This window comes from Leuresthes tenuis, unplaced genomic scaffold (assembly GCF_036924035.1).
Source record: "Leuresthes tenuis unplaced genomic scaffold, fLeuTen1.0.hap1 SCAF_17, whole genome shotgun sequence".
In the NCBI taxonomy this organism is placed as follows: Eukaryota; Metazoa; Chordata; class Actinopteri; order Atheriniformes; family Atherinopsidae; genus Leuresthes; species Leuresthes tenuis.
In genome coordinates this window covers 5977319-6000050 of record NW_027325371.1, presented here as the reverse complement: position 1 = coordinate 6000050, position 22732 = coordinate 5977319, and the positions used below count along the sequence as shown (strand labels likewise).

The window sequence follows — 22732 nt, the reverse complement described above, 5'->3', positions numbered from 1 at the left end:
GCGATAGAATAAAATTAAAATAACATTCCAATGAGTTTCCTCGTTTGATTGATAGTCTTATATTTTGGGAAGTAATCGTGGACTATATACTTTTGGTCCTTGAACTTCACCCAAATTTACTCTCGGGACCATTACACACGTCACACAATGCCAGGAGGACACTGGGAGGAAGGAAGAACTGGTCAAAGTTCTCTTTGCTTGCATGATGTCGTCAAAAAAGGAAGCAGGACATGACGATTAAAGGTGCCAGGAAGGCAAGACGAACAAATTCAGGTATTTCTGTGCCATAGAATTTTGGTCAGAGTCCCAAAAACTTCCAGATGTTTAAGGGTTTGACTATGAAGATCTGCACTTCTTCATAGAATTCATAAAAATTACAAGTGTGCAAGTGTAGCAGAGCTAAAACAGTCTTCCAACCACAGACCGCAGTCTTTTTAGATTCCTGCTCATCGCCCTCACCTCAGCTGGAACAATAATTCCAAACAGGTCAAAGTTGTTTTTGTGTTTCACTTTGAGAATTTCTGACTCAAGCATTTCTAAACTCCTGAAACACCAACTAAACAGTGGAATTCTGCAGTCTGTCGGGCCTGTAAAGAACAGCCTGTTGGATGAAAACAGAATGACTCACAGGAAACTTCTGAGGTATCATTTCTCCTAAACAACTACCACTTCCAGGTCATGGTTGCACTTCTAGTAACTTAACGAGGCGTTACCAGTTATACAGGGCAGACCACATGTAGTTTTAACCAGAGGTTAACAGCTGCTCTTTGAAATTTACTTCCTTGCGCTCTCTTCTTGTCATCATGTAATTAAAAAGAAAATCTTTTTTTCACTTTCTCGTTGGGAAATGTTGCAGATGTGTTAACTTCCACTTCCTCCTGAATCTAGCTATTTCTAAATGCACGTAAAAGCCTTCAAAAAGCAGTAGTCACAACCCCTCAGACAGCATATGCTGCCTTTCTAACAGCGGGCAGTGTTGTTAAGGCAAAACATGAGATTTATTTTATTTAAAAAATATTTTAATGCACCATTAATAAAGGGTCCAACGCATTAATACAAGAGAAATATTGCAAATAATATTAAAATCATCAAATTAAAAGGAAAAACAATAAAAAATAAATGAATGGAAGGTATGTACAGGTTTCCTCCTCATGGAGAGAGGAAAAGGAACAACATATTTACAGCTTGGAATCAGTGTGTTTCTACGAGAAACAAACACCTCTACAATATTTACACGGACTTCTTCGATTTTTTTTGCCTTTTCACCTTTTTATCTTGTAGTAAAGAGGGTATGTTTGTATGGAAAGGCTTTCATTGCAACAAGTTGTATCTTACACGTTTTCCTGTTTGGGAGGGAGCAAAAAAGAAAAAAAGAAGAAAAAGGTCGAGTTAAAAGTTCAACATCAAAGGTAAACTTTGGACGGCCATAGCCATTTGGGAAAAAAAGGGGGTAACACGAGGGTCATAGACATCCTCCGTCTGCTGTGCGCCGCAAACCTGCACAGGTCTGTAAATCTAGCAGGCACACAGTCAGTCATACACCTTTCACCCATCCGCACCGCAAACAGATCGGAAACTAGACATCTGCTCATGAAGCAATCGTCAGGGAGGGATGTTTGATATCGGACAAACGGTAAAATATTCCCATATAAAATAAATATTAATGCATTCTGTGAAAGCCAGAAAAGCAAACGTGGGAAGGGGTGGGGACTTTACAAAACCAAACATTTTAAGAGACATGACTTTATAAAGCAAATATGCCTTTTAAAAAGACATCTACAGCACACATCTGCAGAATTTAACACTGACCACACAGTTTCACAAGGACCTGCAGGAGTTTTGTGGTGAGACAGCTTTTGATAATTAAAGGAATAGGAAGCTGGCACATAAGGACATGTTGTTAGGAGCAAGTACACAGACTAACATCCTTCCAAACACCCTTTTTTTTACCTTATACTGTTGATATACATGCTTTTTAACCAAAACTTACACAACCACGGTGATGCCAACATCATTGTTCAGGCTTGCTTTTGATTATCCAGAAAAGGGACAGGTTAGGAGCTACTCATCCTTGACCGAAACAAGGATTTAGAGCCTCAGAAAGTGACAAACCTGAGTCACCACGGTGACGTGTCAGAGTACAGTTGCTGTTGGGATTATTAAATATCAACGAGAAATATGCCAATGGAGGTAAAGATGCATGAGTTTCTCCTCCAAAACTGTACCAATGGACATTACCTTCTGATGCAGCCCCCACTGATGCTGTGCTGAATGCATTAAACAGCTATGCAGCGCTAACTTCTTGTTGTACACAGCCAACATTCATAGGGAGCAGCTGCAAAGAGCAAACAAATGAGTAGTCAAAAGCATGTGCGATGTTGGTCAACACCTGTGGCGGTGGGAGGAGAAAAGAGCCAATTTTATGTTGTGCTGATTAAGCTATTACAAAAATAAACACACTTAGCTGACAGGAGGTCGCAGCAACTCAGGAGCAGAGAGAGGAGACGACTGTTTTCAAGGGCAGGTGAATCACAATGCCACTGAGGACAGTGGATGGGTACACTGAAGCTCTTTAACTGTAAGATGCTTACAGCTAATGCAACTAAGTAACAACACTATCAATAACAGCAAGAGTAATATTCTAATAATACAAGGAAATCAAATTAAAAAAAGCTCCAAAACAACCTTCACACTTGGGAATCTTGCATAACTGAAGACCAAATTGAGTGACGTTTGTCATCCTAAAAGTGTGCACTTCACTGGCGTTTTTAAAAACCCTGAATTTGTCTGGTATGATATTTGTGTGCAGATGTCTACGAGTGGGTGGGTGCAGGAGAGATTTGACACTGGAGGGATAATCCCAGGCTATAGACTGTGTGAGCTGATGCAGACATAAACAACTGTGCGTTATCGCTGGCTTCTATAAAACGGATGATGGCATGGGGACAGAAAACCTTTCATGCCTGGGTTCCCGCTCAGAAAACATTCGACATTCCATTCCATCTGACCAGCAATACTTCCACGAACGGGGCCAATGCTGAGGGGAGTCTCCAGTGTTCTCATGCCAGATTATGAGAAAAAAAAAGAGAAAAGCGTCACACACTGGCACATGGAACTGCCTCGGCAATGAAAAGAGTGAGTGAAAAGTGCTTGGCTGTGCGTCACTGTTTTCCAACTTATTGTGAGGATCAATGAGGCCATCCGGGGAACACTGGAGATAGCGGGGGTGGCTTTGTTTCAAGTCGCACTCTGAGAACGGTGAATTACGGAGGTTTCCGGGTCTGGCTGGCCATTGTCAAGTGAGGGAAAGAAGTGCTTTAACTAGTTGAGCGTTCCACGACAGTTCTCTGTTCCACACAGGCAGGGGATCTTGTTCTCCTCCAGAGGGAATTTGTAGTCATAGGTGATCTCCTCATTGACGGCGATAGCCTGCTTTGAGTAGATCACAATCTTTTTCTGCGACTCTATGGTGATAACCTTGGCGTAGCAGTTTGGCTAGAAGAAGAAGAAATGAGCATCAGTGGGATTAGCCTCAACTAAAACATGTCAGATTGGGACTAATGTTGGCCGAGGCTGTTCAGACTCACAGTGCAACAGTGGTTGATGAATCGTGCCAGATTACCACACTTGGTGGCATCGATAATTGTGTCGTGGTCCACTCTGAACAAGTAGCTGCTCCCGATGCCCTGCTGTGTGTACCGCTTCTCTCGATGGTCAGCCACCATCTGGACATACGAGACAACAGATAATACGGTTACTGACACTGTGTGAATGCTAAACCGACGACAGCACTAAAGTATCTGAAAAGATGTGCAAGTCAAACTCCCTTTACTATCCTAATCAAATAGCAACACTCCTTTAATGACTGTTCATCATTGTACTTTGAGGCAGGCTGTAGCTGGAACTAAAATAAAACATTTCACAGCAAAACAAGCCTGGAAAGTTTGAACATATTCTCTATATCTAACACAGATGCAGAAGCAGTACCTGTCTGATGTTTTGGCCAACATACTCAATGACCATCTCATCAGCAGCAATGGGCTCCATGGCGAACAGGCCCCATTCGTGGATCCTGCTGCGTCCAAAACGAAGCTTTTTCTTGCGGAACTGTGTTAGGAGAAACAGACGGTTTTAATAACTTCCATGGTAAGATTTATTAGGCTAATGAAATCATCTTACAGATACCACTGGAAGTATGTGGAAGCAGAAAACTCAGCCCTAACTATTACTGACATTCACAGCTATAGCTGCACTTTTTTTACAGCTCCAGTGAGAAATGGTGCCCACCCATAGACTGAGCTACCGCCCTCTTTTAGGGGAAATACCAAGTTCAACTATTTGTCTGAGACTGTAGCCCAAACATCAGTGAAAGTGCCTTAAGTTTTCATTTCATATCTCAACTATTCTGACAACAATAAACTTTATTGGCAAAGACATAAAGACCTGAGGACTGTGACAAACAGTGTCTGGTGCACCATGCATGTACCAGAGTTGACATAATATACCACGGCTGTTGCAATAAAACACCATGTCTGGCTGTACCTTCAGCTGGTTAAGTTTCAGTAGGTCAGAGTCCATGACAGCTGTCGTTCCGATGACAGTGAGGAGGCGGCGCTGCTCTGAACGCCTCTCTGAAAGCACCCGGTTTGCTCCCTGGCAGGAAAACAGACATGAAAGAAGTTTATAGAGTGCATCTTGAATAAGATTACTTTATCACATGACCTTGAGTTGCAGGAAACTGCTCCAGAGATGCACCTTGACCTTGATTCACAATAGACGCATTGGTGTGGGTGAAGTTCATTTGGAAATTGATAACTACATCTGGAGGAAAATAAGAAGTTACGTGTGCGATGTTAGAGGCAAGTTTCCATTTTATTTCCACCACAAAAACTGAACTTAACCTTGTGGCAGGTATTTATCTACTGCTCCAAGGCCACTGTGAAGGAACAACCAGCTATAACTTAATTTAAATACCTCATACGATGTCAAAGGGGAATCCAAGTGGAAGGAGATATTTATTAACAGGGTAACCTTTAAAAACCAGCATTTGGATCATCTTATCAGCTTCTCAAGGACACTGATTTACATTTTCAGGTCAACGTCGCTATTTTACTTTATTTCTGAAATCAGAAAATTAATTTTATTTTAGCATTTAAACAAATAAACCCTCCAAAGAAATTAAATTATGAATTTTTCTTACTTAGCAGCCATTACACGACAAGTCATCAGCTAAGATAAATGTGGCCACTGCATAGGTTAATTCATAAAATATTGAATTAAACGATACCTGAACTGTGTGTTAAATGAGAAAAATTGCAGGGACCCTGAAGAGATGCAAACAGCTTTTAAACAGTTCAAGATAGTTTTGTGTGTTTCGGGTTTATTACGTTAACTTTCAGTGCCTGAAAGGGGAAAATGTTTTAGTTTATGGGAGTTAATGGTTGTATCATTGTACTTATGTGTAATAGAACACCTCGAACCGCTCTCAAGAACACCATCAATCTTTCAGTCTTTAAAAAAAACACCAGGCAGACCAAACCACACCACTGTGTACCTGTAGTGAATGCAGACTGTACATAGAGCAGTAATGATAACTCAAAGCTGCTGGTTGACTTTGATCAGGACATTAAAAGAGTCTGACTGAGACGGTGTTCAATTACACCTCCTTTCACATCCTAAAACAATTAGAATAGAGTAAAAAAAAGGAAAAAACATGTCTCCCAAACCGGCTTACATCCATCCCGAAGGTATGGAAAATATGACACATCTTTCCTGTTTTCTCTTTCATCTGTATTTTCTCCATGGTGACAGCGAGTCTACTGGAGAAACGCAGCATGGAAAACACATCACTGGCAAATTCATGCTTTGCATTGCAATAAAACTTAGCCGATTTCCTCCTCAGCCGATAGTCAAATCAAATGTGACGTGATGCTTGTGGATTTTCTGAAAAAGCAGATAACTTCCCAAACAACAATCCAGCTGCGTCTTTGAGGAACAACTCAACTCCACACAGGTCGAGGTCAAATGGGGAAGCATCATGTGGAACCAGCTGCCAGTAAATGTCCGGGGAGCAGACACCCTCTCTAACTTTAAGATTAGGCTTAAAAGTTCCTTGTTGATAAAGCTTATAGTTAGGAATGGCTCAGGTGATCCTCAAACATCCCAAAGTTAAGCTGCTATAGGCCTGGACTGCCGGGGGGCCTCTTGTGTCACACCTTTCCTCACTTTGCTCTCTTTCCACAGTGATGACATTAGTTGTAATTTGACGCTATATAAATAAAACGGAACTGAATTGAAACCGAATCATGACAATTGACACTTTCGATGTGACTCGAACTCTATTTGCTGATATCAAACAAGGGAGACGTATTCATCAGCATGCACATGCACTGAAATGATGAAAATGTCACATGACAAAAATGAGTCGATTAGCAAAAGGCTGACAAGATAAATTTGTGTGTAGGCAACTGAGACAATGGTCACGTCATCAGTTACTAACCTCAAAAAACAAAACAACAGATGTTTATCAGTAGAATAAACAAATCTATTCTCATAGTTAGGAGCATATTTAAACAGCAAGTGACTGATTCTGCTTGAAACAATTTGGTTTAAACTATCAAACACCTTGAGTCTGGTGTTCTCATCATCAGCAACGACTTCGATATCAGTGTGTCGAGTTTAAGGGAAGCACAAAAACCCCAAAGCATTCGTCATTGGAGCTGTAATCCCCCAAAATGTCTTCACTGAAACCACAAAAACTCGTCTACAATCACAAAATCATTTGATAGATTTCAGGAGAAGGCCTGAGCTTCTGTTTGCCAACGAGGACAAATGCAAAGAAGAGGCTTCTGGGAAAATATGCACCGAACAGATTAACTAAAGATTCTTATTAACAGCACACATGTCGGATTCTGAGAGCAGAACTACGATGCATGATTGTTGAAATGTTATGGTTAGTTTGCTTAACCCGTTCAAACCTGAAGCAACACTGGAGTGTTTCTGCCTTTCATAACTCAAGGTATGCTTGCATGCTGTTACCTTATAAATCTAATGTGACGTCAACTGAGCATCAATTTGTATCACCAAAAGTCTCCATCGCTGCAGATGCACGGAGAATTAGGGTTGCATCTCAGGACGTTGCTCATTCGTGGAAACTTGTTCAACAATAAGTAACCGTGTCATTCGATAGTAAAAAGGCCTCTGACTTCACAAAATAAGGCCAGGTTATGAAACTTTGTGGGCTGCAGGCAAACTTCACAATCACACAAGACTCTGCCAGGAAAACTCCAAGTGGGTCTTAAAAGAAAATTATTCGCTTTTCATAATCATCATACTCTGTAAACATTAGACCCCACGAAGACTGCATGTGAGCCAGATTAGGCCTGAATAATAAGGATCATTTTCCCCGATGAAATCATCCAGAACCACGCTAAGATTGTTTTTACACAGTGCTTCAACTTTCCAAAGTTTACTCCTCTCCAAGTGAAGGTAACATGAGGAAGTTAAATCTCATTGCAATCCTGATTGAGGAAATTTTAGCCATCTCTCGAGTGTTTTCCAGCTTCATCTCATCTGCACCGTCAGCATTTGATCCTGTTCTCTCAACAAGACATCTGATAACGGCAACGATGGAGCAACCACTCACGGTACTTAAATCTCATCATGCTGAAGAGAGAACATCTGAACGAGCTGCTCAAATACATCATAAGTCCCTAAACGTAGTATTTACACCAGAGGGAATAGTGCACCTAAAAACAGACTTAGACAGCAGAGATTGAATTAAACCGCCCGTCCACCTACCGAGCTATCGACATTCTCGACCTCCCGTATGACCTGCTCAGGCAGGTCCAGGTCTAAGTAGACGTCCTTCTCCTTGCGACTGATGGCATAGTAGCCCTCACTCCTGGCACAACCAGTCACATGCTCTCGAAGCTGTCCATCAGCGTTCTTCTTTTTACGGCGGGGGTTCGGCAAATTGGTTAGTGCAGCACAAGGTTAAGGACAACGACACATCAATGATATGAATGACTTCAAATACCAATAGTAGAGAAAAAAAAAGTGCCAATTCACACTAGATACGTACTGATTGAACAGTCATATAGTTTGGAAATGAACCAAACTAACAGTCATTAAAAAGGATATTGGTATGGTTGACCCAGTGAGTGTCATTGAGCCAGTCAGAGCTGTGGTTGTCCTGTAGCAGCTTCTCATAGGTTTTCTTCAGCAACATCAAGTCTTCGCCATCCAGTCCAGAGTTCCAAATGTCATACAGGATGGTCATTTGTTCAAACTCACTGCGGTTTTCATACTTTACTGCTAGCGGCTCAGGAGCTGGGGTGGGTTTCGACCACCGATGGGATGTCACCCCTGCCTCCTGCAGAAAGAGGCGCTCGCTCTTCCTGACTTCTTCAACCATGTCATCCTCAGTATCCGAGCTGGACAGCTCTCCAGACTCAAGCTCCTCCACATCCACATCCTCCTCTAAGTCGGAGACCTGGAAAATAAACCATTTTTGGGGTAATTAAAAAAAGTCTAGTTCTAGTAAAGGTTCACAATAATGTATTGTCCAAAATATGCCAGACTGAAAGGCACGGCTAGTCAAATAAGATGTAACATATGTTATGGATGGTTTTATTTCTGTGGTGATTAATGACTTGTGATAAAATAAGAAGTTCAAACATTTAACTACTGACAAAATTAAGAACAAGAAATATGCCACAGGATCCATCTGACTCAGTCAAGGAGATGACAAAGACTGAATTATCCTGTGTCTGCATTGTCATTTTAAATAAATTAAAAATTAAAAAACCACATTTCACAACGGAAAATGGTGTTACCAAACCTGAGTGGAAAAAAAAAACATGAATAAGCACTCTCTGCACGGCCTGTTGGAAAGCAGGTAGCTGGAGCTGTAAGTGAGCTGTAATATCAGTGGGTGTGTGCTGACTACATCAGTCTGGTTACTATAAAGAGCTTCTAAAGGCCACATGCATCTCTTCCTCCTTGACAGTTTCTGTTTGTGAGACACTATATTAAGATACATTATGAATAGGACCTGTCATTGACTTTATCTGAGCTGTGTCATGTGATGTTTCTAGACATGATCGCTTTGTCACCATCACGGAAAGCTAAATAAGGGCATACAGAGAAGTAGCGCCACTATGATCTGACAGCATTGTTAAAGACCGCCAAGTTTGTTGCACGGTTCACGATTATGACAGCCACCAACATCTACAGGAAACCACAGCAAGTGTCACGCACCTCGAGTTTCCGCTTCCTCTGTTTCTTGGCAGGTTGCTCCTTCTGTTTTTTTGTGTGATGAAGTTCAATATTTTCTTTGTCCTTTCTCCTCCTCTTCTTGCTTTTGTCCTGTTCAAGTTCTAAACTCTTGCCAGCATGATACTTCTTCTTTGGTGATGGAGATACAGCTGCCACTGGGCTCATATCAGAATCACACAGCTCTCCCACTGAAGACGAGTACTCTCCTGTATCCACCCTGGATGGTATTGCCTCTCCAATGACCTCCTCTGGTGCTTCAAGGACCCCTGAAATAGAGTTGAGATCTGCTGGCAGTAAGACTGAAGAATCCTGTCTGGAGGAAGTCTTTTTGGTAGAGGACGGCGCTGCGAGCAGAGGAGGTTTGCAGTAGTTGTGCTCCATAATGACAATAACACCCCCTGGGCCCATGACCAAGGCCAGTGACTCTGGGGAGAAGAGATCTTTTTCCATCTTCTGCTCCTCTGCTTCATCTGATGTCTCCGTCTCCTCAGAGTCCCCAGCATCAGGGTCCATTTTTAAGGCTACGTCAGCCAACACAGACAGGTCAGTTGTTGAGGAAGAGGCCAGCTGCAGCAGGGTGGAAGCCCCTAACTGCTCTCTGAGTCTCAATCTCTGCTCAAGTTCTTCCTCATCCTCATCTTCCTCCCGGAGAGAAGCAGAAATGCTGGCTGTCCGAGGTTTGCCTCTGGACCGTTTGGAAGGTGGAGGTGGGGCCTCCTCGAAGGCCATCCTACACATAGAGGCATGGTCCAAAGGCAGGTTCTGGACAGTGCGGCATACCATAACTGGTGGGGCAGGAGATTTGGGAGAGTCTTTGCCTGCACCCCGTTTGCCAGGGGATTTGACAGGAGTGGTCTGTGGAGAAACAAGAGGTCCTTTTTTGGACTCCTCAGAGTCTTGAGTTCTCTCAGACGGCGGAACAATGAGAGCATTGCCTTCACCTGGTTTTGAGGCGAAGGGGAGAAGCTGGATTCCTTGACTGGGACGACTTGTAGGGGATAGTGCAGCAGTGATGGGAGAGTCTGGAGGCCTGCCAGAGATGAGGGGAGATTCCCCAGCCACTTGTGATGGAGATGAAGATAGCAGCGCAGCTGGCAGTTGCATTTTGCCATCATTCTCATCTGTAGAAAATGAGACAGTCTTCCTGCGTTTTTTAAGAGGGGGTACAAGAACAATAGGAGACGAAGGCCGTGGGTATTGTGGAGATGAAGGGTGTTTGGTAGATGCTGCTGTTGCATCCGCCTTGTTGTCCTTCGTAACGCCTGAGAAAAGTTGATAGTTTTGAGAGACTAGTTCAAAGTAAACACAGTGAACCTTTTCCCCCCAATGAATGTGTGTGAGGCTAATCTCCCGTGAGTTCAAAGAACAGAATGTCAAGCTTCTTTATTTTCATTTCTTTATGATGCAAAACAAGAACTGACCTTTTTTGATGTCTGCCTTTGAAAGGGCAGCAGCATTATGTTCCCTATGACAAACAAAACAGGAATTTTGAGAACAAAAGCAAAACGATTATGATCAAAAGCTTCTAAACATTAAGTTACGCAACACTGAGAAAACCCCTGCCCCTCCCAATTTCCTAGGACAGCTGCCCTGAAGCAGTGATCAGAAGGTTTATACGTCTTATACCCATCATCCTCTTTCTCAGTTGTGCTGTCCATGGTTGAGTCATCCAAAGAGTCTGGCCCTTCACTCTCAACCTGCTCTCCTTCCTCTTCGTCCTCAGAGGAGGATGAAGACGATGATGCTGAGGAGGAAGAGCCCTCAGAGGATGAAGAAAGGCTCTCGTCATCGCTATCAGCACTGAGGGCATCATCTACAAAAATAAAAAATAACATTAGCATTAACTGAAAGCTAACAGAAAACACTGTAAAGATATCAATGGTTGTGCTTTACCATCAGATTCCTTTTCACTCTCCACTTCTTCATCCTCCTATACATGAGAAAGAATTGTTATAGCTACACTCAAATGAATCATAGTGAAACACTGCCATCTAGCTAAGAACACCGACAATGGGATTTCTATTCAACTTGGAAACTGAACACAATCTCACATGTACACAGATCAAACATCCTTTCGTATGAAGCATTTCTTTAAGACTCATTCATGTGGTGTAATAAATCACCATCAACGCATTACACAACAAACTGGTTTGAAAGCTGTCTCTTTGTTTTGTAAGAAAGAAAATAGAAACTATAAAAGAACTATGCCTTTTCAGTTGAAGAGCCATCAGACGTTTCCTCTCCTTCACTGTCAAGCTCCCAAGGTTTACGAGTTCTTGGCTTCTTTTTCCTCCTCTTGTTGTCCCTTTCGGCTCGGTGCCTGTCTGTTTCTGGCAATCTTCCGTCTGCAGCTGGAGACCAGACATTAGTCAGATAGTTATTTGCAGCAGATGCAATCCGTCTTTTAAAGATTTTTAACATTTAAGAAACGAACCTTCGTCGTCTTCATCTGGTGGAGTTGAGGGTCGTGGTCTCTTCATGTCTCCCTCTTCAAGCTCCTGAGGTTCTTTTCTTTTCACCTGCACCATTGGACACGCACATTTATTTATTCTTTTTAAATCAATTCAACATAGCCAAGAATGTACTTCAACATTTTTGTCTATTTTTCAACAGTGAGCATGAGCCAATATCACAAACTCTAATAATAACAAACTGTACGAACCAGCACTATACATATCAAACTCAAATGTTTATATAACACTAACTGCACGAGGACTCTGACATTATAATGATGATGAATGAGAGTCTAATCCGGTAAAAGAATGAACTTCTCCCAATATGCAGTTTAAAAATACCTCAACCGATCCCATCTACATTACCTACTGTAATAACAGGCGAAGATCATGTTTCAATATTTACTGGGAGCTATAATTTATGGAGAAAGTTGGAAAATTTGCAGACGTCTTGTACCTTTACCTTGAAGGAAGGTAATCGTAGTGCCCCACGGAGAGACAAGCCTTCCACGCCACCACTCTTTGCCCAATCCACAAGAGACATGAGAGGCTCCCGTGGACGGTTGACCTTTTCCTCCTTTTTGTCATCATCCCGTAGGGCAGACACCCCTCTGACCATTGTCTGGAAAGGCTAGAAAAGGAAAAGATTTGCTTCTTGAAAATATTGTTCATAGGCTCTAGATCCTTGTTCTACCCTTTCAAATGAACAGCTTCACAACAGTTACTCTTTATCACAGTTATTGCAACATGGCCTCTGGTTACTGAGAATTACAAAACCAGCAAAAACTGAAATAAAAATGATAACAGGAAACATCTGATGTAAAAAGATCCGGTTGCTAGAAATAAAAGAGTGAAATGTACTACAGATCTCCACAGACCGTCAACAAACTACAATCAAAAATGATAGCAACAATCTCATGTTATGTTATCAAATCTCACTTTTTCACAAAAATCAAAACAGCAAGCTTAAATCTGACAGTCCCCTCACCGTGATCAGTCTCCTTACCTTGGCCTTGGTCTCCTTCCTCTCCCACCACTCATCAAAAGTGGCAAAGGCAACATTTTCCACCATCTTGCGATTTAAGTCCCTCTGCATGATGTTCTTCATTTCTTGGATCAAAGTGGCCAAGACCATCTGCACTGTTGCCTCATGTGGACTATCAGCCAACATGGACATCTCCTCTCCGGTAGCCCTGTACTCATCTCCCTCCCCAGGCAGCATGGTGCCATAGCCAGGTGGAGGCATGTAAGACGGGTAGTGTGGAGGCAAGACGTGTGGCGGCCAGCCAGCGTGGTGAGGGGGTATGCTATGGTGTGGGTGTGGTGGTATTTGGGTGCTGTGGGGGTCGGGGTAGGGATAAGACATGTGGGGAGGCAAGTACCGGTGGTCTTGGTCATAATGACCGCCTGCCCCACTGCCCTCTTGGTCCATGTAGGGGTGATGTGAATGGGGTGGAGGCATAGAGTGGAGATGGTAAGAAGAGTAGTCTGCAGTAGCAGCCTCACCCGGGCCTGAGGTGCCATTGGATGAAGACATGCGCAGTTGGTGTAGGCGACTTAGCATGTGGGTCTGCATTTGGAAGGACATAGGAGTTCCACCACTGTACTGGTTCATCAGCTCCATGGAAGTGGCGTAGTCATACATGTGGTGGGGCATTGGAGGAGGATACTCAGGGTGCAGCTCCATGTGGGGAAGGGGAGGAATCCCTGGTGGAGGTGGGGGCTGAAGAGAGTAACCATGGGGAGGAGGAGGAGGTAAATGAGGAGGGTAGGAGGGTATGGGTGGGTGCATGGAATTGCCAAAGTGCTGTGTAGAGTCAGAGATGGGTGGGGGTGAAGACGAGGGGTCCGCTGTTTGTGACAACACAGCTTGAGATGTAGACGGTGAAGATCCTGAGGTGACCGATGGCTGATGGGTGGTCACTGTTGTTATGGCAGTTGTTTCCTCTTCCTCCTCATCTGAGATCTCCATGTCTTCCCCAGAAGAATGCGGGGAAGCCTGACATAAAAACATAGTGATTACGGTTTAAACTCGGAAAAACACCCAAGAGTTTAATCAAGCGCACACCGCAGCGATTACCAAATTTAGAGGAAAGAACTCACTCCAACTGAGAAAAACATACGTTGCACTTAAGATTGCAACAAAGCTGTAAATAACCTTTGCATGTGCACTATAAAGACCAAGCAGGCGAGAAATCATGAACTAATATGGCTCCTATAAAAACACTAAAGTCCACATCATTCATAGGTCTAATTTTGACCATTATGTCCACAAGAGTCCATATGCTGGGAAATGTTATGAGAGCCATAACTACTTGTGTCAGTATACATATCTTACACATAAGCATGCGTATGCGCTTTCTGTGGGTGAAAAAGGAAGGAGAATTAATGTCAGCCTTATGTGGTCATCATCATGACAACATGGGGTGGAAATAAAGGTGCACAGGCTGCCGTCTGCCTGTGTAGATTCAGCAAGCAAACTATTGCTCCTGCTTCGCTCAGGCCTTTAAACAGTCTGTTCATTTTGATGAGGATAAGATGTTGAATCAACAGATAATCATTCATTATGACATGAAACACGTGAAGCTATTTCAAAGAAAGACTCTTGACCAAACATTTGTCAGAAAACTAGTTTAACAGCTTTAAACTTGAAACACAAGTAAAAATGCATCAACTCTCCAGGTGCACAGATGGAAGTGCAACCTAACTGCCAGCAATATTTACTCTACAGAAGAGACTAAAAGTTCAATAAACTTTAGTACATCCAATCACACGGTAAAGAAAGAGCTGTCATTCACTACACTTATGGGTCAGTTACTGTGTGCAGTTCATTGGCAACTTAATACAATATTTATTCCACCAAATAATCGTTAACAGTGCTTTGCTATGCTAATAATTTATCAATTTAGTTATCAAGTGATGCATTAGTAGTTTAAAAAGTAGTGTTGAGTTAAAATTGATATAAATTTTGTGCTGTTCCTCCAAAATGTTTCATTATTGGGGCCTTGCTGCAGCTCATCTTGAGTTTTCACAATTTATCTACAAACGGGGCCTTTTTGGTTATCTCTGTCATCCTAACCCCACTAAGCTGAATTTTAAGCTCAACCTGTATTTTATTTTCATTCAGTGATGGGGGAAAGTAGTGGTGACGCCTTTTGTACAGTTCATTCAGCAGAGACCTAAACCTGGGCAAGACTTTACAAATAAGAAAGTTGCTGTCAATATCAACCACGTTTTGAATCTACATTGGCAACTCTTGGGTCTCCAGAAGATCCCCTATGTATTTGTGTGTAAGTACCAAAGATGTACAATTTAGAAAAGTCCTCATCATACCTGACTCTGCCCATTAAAAGGCGGTGTGTGCGCCCCTGTCCTGCTCCCTGCATTAGCAGAACCAGCCTGAGAAGACTCTTCCTGCAGAGCTCCAGTCACAGCGAGGCTGACCTGGGGTTGGGATTCTTCTGGAGGTAGGATGTGGGGCGAGTAGGTGGAAGAGGGTAGTGTGGCTGCCTTAAGCACGGTCGGACTCTTCCTACTGTCTCCTCCTTTTCCCCGTTTCCTTCCTCTGTGGCCATCTCTGTCTCTTTCCCCTTTCTTCCTATGGTCCTTCTCCCCTCTTTCTCCCATGTGTTCCTGCTCCCCTCTTGCATCACCTGACCGACCTCTTCGTTCTGCTCCATCCCCAACTCTGCCCCTCTGCTTCTCCTCTTTCCCATCGTCCTCATCTTCCTCATCGGAAGCAAGGAAAGAAAACTTAGCCTTTTGTTCTTTTAAGAGCATCTCAATACGAGAGTCCAGACTGCTGCTGTGATAGACAAACGGTACGCTTTCATTTGTAGAATCTGGCTCCGGGGAGGAGGAGTCCCGATGAGGGGGAGGTGGCGAGCTGGAGGAAGAGGAAAGATGGTGAGGAAGGGAGGTTGACGAGGGGGAGTTTGAGGAGGAAGCAACAGAGGGGTGGGCAGGAGAAGACGGTGGGGGTGTCTTGGGCGGGGCGGGTGGAGTGCTGGGACGGCGTTTGGGCTTCCATTGGTCTTCACAGACAGGACTGTCGTGGTTAAAGTCCAGTGTTCCGAGTGTCTCGGCTACAGCTGCCGCAATTACAGAGGCTGGTGGGAGTGGAGGTGGTGGTGGGGGAGGTGGGGGCAGAGTGCTGTGATGAGCAGTATGGTAGTCTTTGTCAGCACCTACAGAGGGCAGAGGACCCCTCTCTGCAAGGCTTGCACCCCCTGGACGGTTGGAAACATCCAGTCCCTGAGGAGGGGCAGGGGCAGGCTCTTTGGAGGAGTATGCAGAGTAAGATGACGGCGGAGGAGACATGCTGTTAGAAGACGAGCGGTAGGAGTTGGAATTGTATCTGGGGTCAGAGCTGTTAGAGTAGTCACTGTCTCTGTCCCTATCTCGGTCTCTATCTCTGTCCCGGTCCCTGTCCCGGTCGTGGCTGCTTCTTCTGCGACTGCTGCTGCCGTGGTGGTTGTGAGAATGGTGGTGGTTGCGGTGTCTCTGGTGGCTGTGGTCACCTGACCGGGAGCCCAGGCTGTCTCGCCGGTACCCCCTGTCATCCCTGCGATCCGAATGGTGGTGGGAATGATGGGAATGGTACTTTGAGGAAGAGTTTGTGTCCTGCTGGTGATGGTACGATGACCTTCTGGAACTGATCCCCCCTGCTCCATATCGACCTCCTGAGTCTCTTTCCCGTTCCCTCTCCCTTTCTAACATTGGAGGCTGATCATACTGATTTGAAATGGGTGGTGGAGGCATTGAGGAGTGATGTGCCATGTGTAACCCAGGTCCTCCAACACTGGGGTAGGGGGGGTAGCACGGCGGCTCATTGGGACGGTATGGTGCAGTTGGAGGGTACACGGGGCGACCTCTGTGGTACACTGATGGTTCCTGTGCATCATCAGGGTAGCGAGATACTTTGTAACCTCCAACAGTAGATGAAACTGCAGAAGATGAAGATGAAGAAGGTAACATGTCCTGTGGAGGATAGCCGCTGCCCAAAGTGCCTGTATTATAGCCAGTATGCCTGTAACACAGATTAGGCAGAACAAATGATCATTTAGTAGACTGACATTCATAACCACTTGACCATGGCTTTCAGAGTTACTGCCTCTTCTGTTAAAGAAAGCTCAGCTTTTTACAGATGCGCAACAACAAAACAGTGCGATTTAGGATTCCAGTTACATCAACTGCTTTCATCTCCATCCAAAACACACCAATATTAAAACATTTCAATTAAAATCTAACCAGCCACCCAATCAATGCCACATACCTGCAGCAAAGAATCTGTAATAAATTCCCTTTTTTGTAGGCTAAAATTCAACTGAAACAAAAAGAAAATTAATCCTGAAAGCTTTGCTAACCTGCTGCTGGTGTAGCCTGAGTCTTGAGAGAAAGGAGCTCCAGATCTGGAGGTGTAAGGTGTTCCTCCACCCCCCTGAGATGAAGCAGAGGAGCTTGGGGTGTATGGGCCCGTCAAGGAGGATGGGGGGGTATCTAAACGCTGATCACTGTAGCTGGTATCAGTGGAACATGGTGTGATGCTTCCTGATGTGAGGGCCTGGACCCCTGCAGCCAAAACTGCAAGCTCACTTGAAATCCTCCGCCTCATTTCAGTTGGCTGTGAAGAAAGGCCGATTATTTTTTTAAATTTGGAAAACCAAAGAAATGTAAGTTGTTCACTCTATAACTACAGTACACGTAGTTTGATCTTATATGCCATTTTAACACTCAAACGTTCTTCTATTTCTGTCTTAACACCTGATGAGCTGCAAATGCACTCACAAATTCTCAGCACTGTTCCCTACCTAGTTACTTAGCTGTAGTCAGTGGGGTTACACGAGTGCCATCGGATCAGATTAATGGCTAAATTACAATAACATCGAGTTATTCCGTTCATGTAGACACCTTAATCTGACAAAAAAACGGATTGGATCAGGTTACTCACGATCTAATTAAGACCCCGAGATAACTCGATCCAAACTTACACTGAACGTGCACGTAGACGACAGTGGATCAGATCGAGCGTTCTGCGCACGCTCAAGATTTTTTCCTGCAATCGTCACCTTGGAAGTCCAAGGAGACGATATTACTGTTGTTGTCGCCGCCGTCGGAAAGACATAAACAACGCGATGGAGAATGTGCCGTTGTGCATCGTCTGTGCCATAACCAGCTCATCACAGATGTAGAGGGACGTAGTTTAATTTTGCTCTTTGTTCGCCATCTTTCTCAAATGCCTGAGTTTGTTGCTGTTGTTGGTGGTGAAGACGTCAACCGGAAGTGACTCTATTAGCGATAGCTGAAATGGGGACAGCGCCACCTATCATACCGGAGTATGACATGCTTTGTGCCAGAGATTCCATTCATTCACCGCCATATAGCCAAGGATAATTACCCTTTCTCAAATAAGGAGCATAACCATAACTATAGCTATAATTGAGTTAATCTCATCATGTAGACCCACTGAGTGTAAGGATAAACTGTAACTAGTTTTATTGGAGAGGATTACCAGAACAGCCCTGCAAGTGCAAAGACTGACTTAAGCTGATGATAGTCACAGAGTAAAGTCATTTTTATATGTCAAACCTATCCCATCATATTCATAGAGAATACTGAGATATGTATTGGGTATATCCATTTTTATCTATAAATACAAAGATGTAATTTTCTAGCTGCTCTCACCCTTGATCAACTTCCTCATTCTGAACTTTGGTAGACAACCAAAATGAAAACAGGCAGTTTGATTCCTCCACAGACCTGAATGTTTGTCTCATTTCCCTGCCAGTAATTTCTTTAAATACATCTTGTATGCATTTAAAATCACTGATCGAAACAGCTGTTGGAATTTGTGAACTTTTTTTATATAAATGTCAGTGCAAAAGATCGTCATAGAAAGCAGCTGGAAATATTAACAAAAGAAAATTCTGTTTTGAAATGCAGTTGCAAATATTGATCTGTTGAATACATGAGAACGCATAAAATGGAAGCATAAAGGATTTAAATAATGACCTTGTGGTCTTACACTACTGCTTTGAATTCACATCCATGTTGAGGCTTTATTTCTATTTGTACTCCCTTGAAGTAGGTAGACGAGAAGCTAACTTAACTGGCTGCTTATATATTTTTTTCTTTTCTCTTTGTTAATTACTTTTGGTCCCAATAAACCCATCCGCTAGCCAGTCAGTTCTTTGGCTATCGGAACATTATGAATGGCTTCAAGATTAGGTTGCCAACACCAACCACTGAAACAGCACTGAGAACACCTTGATTGAACAAGAGTAGGAGAGCAAATTACTAACAACAATACTGACGAAAACCTAAATGCATCTCAACACGTATTAATTAACACTTTAATAGTAAAATAGTTGAGGGGACAATTACGCTGCAACAATACCGTGTCAGGCTGTGACTGTGTTGGGGCCTGAGGCTGAACCCTGTCCGTCAAAGCCTTGCCACCCAGGGGCACCGTCTGAGGAGTGTAGGACCCATTAACTATCAGGTCATAGTACTTCTGCCTTTGTTGACCTGCATAAAAAACACACAAATCACAAAAAGATAAATATCGGTGGTGAAATTTGCTCATAGACATAAATCGTATCAACTTATGAGGTTTTCACAAGAAACTACAAGAGATTTAACTGCGTATAATGAAGTACAGCTTAGGTCTTTTGCAGTCTTATGTGCCTGTTACTCAGATTTTCAGTGAGCAAGTCTTTTAAAAAAAATAGTTAACAGATTGCAGTTAAGTTTAAGAGTAGATGAAGCAAAGAATAAGTCAATTACTTCTGAAATATATTTGTATCAGTGCATATAACAGAACAGCAAGATCAAAACTTTCAGCATTTCCTCTTAAACTCAAGCTGGGCATGGTACATATATGACTGTGATTCATCACATGTTTACAGATCAAGACAGTAAAACTTTCCAGATCATTTAAGTTTCAGGTAATTCCCTGGATAATTTGTATTTAAATTAGCTTTGATGGACACAATGTTTCAGAATGAAGGCTTAACTTTATCACTTTTGCAATAACAACATTTGCAATAACAACAAAAAACAAACAAACCTGAAGTATCCCTTTAATAACTTGTAACAACCACCTCAAAGATTGAAGATGCCCCAGCGGAGGTGTTTTAGTTTACCTTTTATATCCAGCTGAGCATGGATGATGTTTCCCATGACAGAAGTGTTATGCAGTTGTTTGACTGTGTCCTTGGCTCCTCTGGTGCTGGTGAACAACACCCTGGCCAGCCCCAAGTGCTTCCTGGTCTTGGGGTGAAACAGGATCTCCATCTCCTCCACCTCACCAAACTTGGCACACATTTCTGCCAAGAAGGGCTCCTTGATGTTGTCATTGAGTCTAGCAAAGGTCACCTCCTTGAGTGGTATGGGACCCACGTAGAACTCATCAAGCTGTGGTAACAAAAAACAAAAAAATCAGAGGAAGGCTTTAAGGATCCTGACAGAGGAAGCTAATGAATGGCATAGACTTAGGTACAAATGTATAAATTATGTACTAATTTATTAACTCCACCAGGACATTTATCAACGGTGGGGATCTGTCAAATTTGGGACTATTAGTGCCATCTTCACCATTCCTGCAAGGCCATGGTTGTCATCCAAACAGATAGACACGGTAATGTGTATCGAGTACTTTCGGTAGAATAAATAAGAACAATAACTTGAAAAAATTGCTAAGAAAATGCTTGAAATGCATTTCTCCACAGAGGTTAACAAAGACATAAGACAACCGTGACCCTGCCAAAATGATTCTTCGTTCCTCACATTATTATGGAGGTGGGAGTGGGCGTTAGTCAATCAATCGTCTAAACTTTTGTTATCATGTCAAACTTTCAATATCCACTCTTGCCAAACTCTGAAATAGATGTTGACCAGCTGTGCTCACCTTAAACTTCGGCACTGGTAGGGACAGTTCTGTATACCTGGACCATAGTCTTCTGGGTCTAGGATCTCGCAGATCTCCCACGGGAGGAAATCCAGAATCCTAGAAAATAATAAATAAGTTGGAAATCAAAGATGCAACAACCGGAAGATGCACAATAATAAGACAAGCTGTACACTCAAATTGAACTCACTGGCACACTGAAGTGCACTCCATCATATCTGTAGATTTTCTGCGTGACCCGCCTAATGGCTGGGTCCTGGACGAGTTTGTAGCTTTTCCACTGCAAACTGACAGCTTTTTGTGTTTCTGTCCCACCGTCTGGATCCATCCTACAACTGAGCGGTAAAAGAGAAACCATAACTATGGACCACAAAGGAGGTCATGAAGTTATTTTTAGGAACAAAATCACAACACCAACTAAACAGCATGGAAGGAAGCTTTCACTAATTAGTAGCGAGTTAAAGCAAGACAGAGATAAATTGATGCAGTAACAACAAATTAAGCACCCTCAACTGCTGGCGGTAGGCAAACTGAATGGAAACGTAACGAACGATAAGCTGCGTCACATCAGTAAGCCAAACTTTTTAGACTACCCGAAGTATTGATACATTTAAAGACATATGGGGAGTAACTAATTGATTTTAGTCAGACTGTAAGGATGTTGTTGGCCTTGGTTAAGCTGCTGCGTGCTGTCAAAACAATGACCAGCGTTACGTCACTAACTAGATAGTTCAGCTAGCAACCGACTGTTAGCAAAGGCTAACGTGCACCGACAAAATGCATAGAAACTGTGATAGCAGGCGGCAACACAGATATCGCGTTAAATGTGCTTAGTTCGTGTTCCGGAATATTTCTTAGGAACTGCATTATTAGTTACTCCCTAATCACACAACGCTAATCGAAGTTATATTAGTTATACCTTCTCGCTCTAGCTAAGGCAAACTGATGCTACACTGGCTAATGCTAACTAGCAAGATCAAGTTAGTAGTTAAAAATGCACTTAATGACCCTCAATCTCAATGCATCATATTTTGCCATTGACATTCGTATTATGTGCCTCTTTACGAGGCTCAAGTGGGTTGCTTTGCCCTTGCTATGTCTAAATTCAGTTCCCACCACTTGGAGACCCACTGCCCGCTCACCCGAAAGTAGCAAACCGCCGCTATAGTCAGGCCCTATACGAACAAGAAAAACACTGGGTCCCTAACCGAAACGATACATCTCCAACCCGGCACTAAAGCAAATCTGACGGGCTAAAATGATACTACTACCGTTCCGATAGTCAGTCAAGACATCGACACGCTTGTTCGAGCGACAAAGCCATTGTTTTGCCTTTAAAATCCAGATATTGTTGAGAGAGCGGCCATCGCGTAACAAACCTGAAAGCCTCGCCTGTTCTCCATCAGTGTATGCTAATGCAGCCTACGGTTACGGACTGGCACTTTCTTCCAAACGGACACTCTAGAAAATAAAAAGGAGCCATAAAATCGAGTTACCGCACCGTACATACAATAGAAGCAAATTAAATAAAGAAATATAATTGCCATAATTTATTTGCACCCAAATTCCTGTTCATTATAAATATGTTTGAATCTGCTGGTAACATACCAAGTCTGAAAAAATTACCAAAGCGCCACCTACAGGCTGATCAGTGCCAACACCCGTGGGCGACTGCTCCGTTAACCCAAAGTAATAAGACAGTAAGTCACATAACTTAACCAAAATTTAATGTGAAGCAAATTGTGTTTTTTTTTTTGTTTTTTTTTTTTTGATGACACGGGACACACCTGAAATTAGTCGAAATTGCCCAACATGATACAATACTCTATATTGGTGTGTTGGTGGAAAAGATTTATATACAAGTTTGTGGCTAAATTATGAAATTAAATTTGATCTGAATAGTGGATACAGATGATATGTAAGTGGGTTCAAATATAAACAGATGCATCTTCCTGTTGTTCTGTTATTTTTTGTTTGTGGTCTGTTGTATTTTATTGACATGTGCTTCTTACTTTATCCATTCCTATCAGATCGATTACAGTAAGTTAAACAGAAATATGCCTCTATTTTTCCTGCTGTGTGCAGCTTCATT

The 22732-nt window shown here is 42.9% G+C and overlaps 1 protein-coding gene across 1 annotated transcript; it reads right to left on the bottom strand.

Moving 5' to 3' along the window:
* Positions 1-1004: 1004 nt before the first annotated feature.
* setd1a (SET domain containing 1A, histone lysine methyltransferase) lies at positions 1005-22096 on the bottom strand. Its single transcript, XM_072369559.1, has 21 exons — positions 22020-22096; positions 20831-20975; positions 20641-20739; positions 19877-20147; positions 19129-19259; positions 17099-17355; positions 15066-16761; positions 12739-13731; positions 12196-12363; positions 11714-11798; positions 11488-11630; positions 11173-11209; positions 10906-11092; positions 10701-10744; positions 9262-10541; positions 8143-8494; positions 7801-7982; positions 4543-4653; positions 3988-4107; positions 3588-3725; positions 1005-3495 (listed from the first exon to the last, which is right to left on the bottom strand). Exons 2-21 carry the CDS (start codon positions 20966-20968, stop codon positions 3322-3324), a joined length of 6606 nt encoding a protein of 2201 aa, XP_072225660.1. The 5' UTR covers positions 20969-20975; positions 22020-22096; the 3' UTR covers positions 1005-3321.
* Between the last annotated feature and the right edge of the window lie 636 nt (positions 22097-22732).

Bases quoted from the DNA above. Each gene is read 5' to 3' on its own strand.
- setd1a (XM_072369559.1), bottom strand. From the start codon at position 20,968: ATGGATCCAGACGGTGGGACAGAAACACAAAAAGCTGTCAGTTTGCAG. The intron at 10,542-10,700 runs GTCAGTTCTTGT...AACTTTTCTCAG, and splicing joins AAAGGCAGACATCAAAAAAG to GCGTTACGAAGGACAACAAG. The intron at 7,983-8,142 runs ATATCCTTTTTA...CTTGTGCTGCAC, and splicing joins TCACTGGGTCAACCATACCA to TAACCAATTTGCCGAACCCC.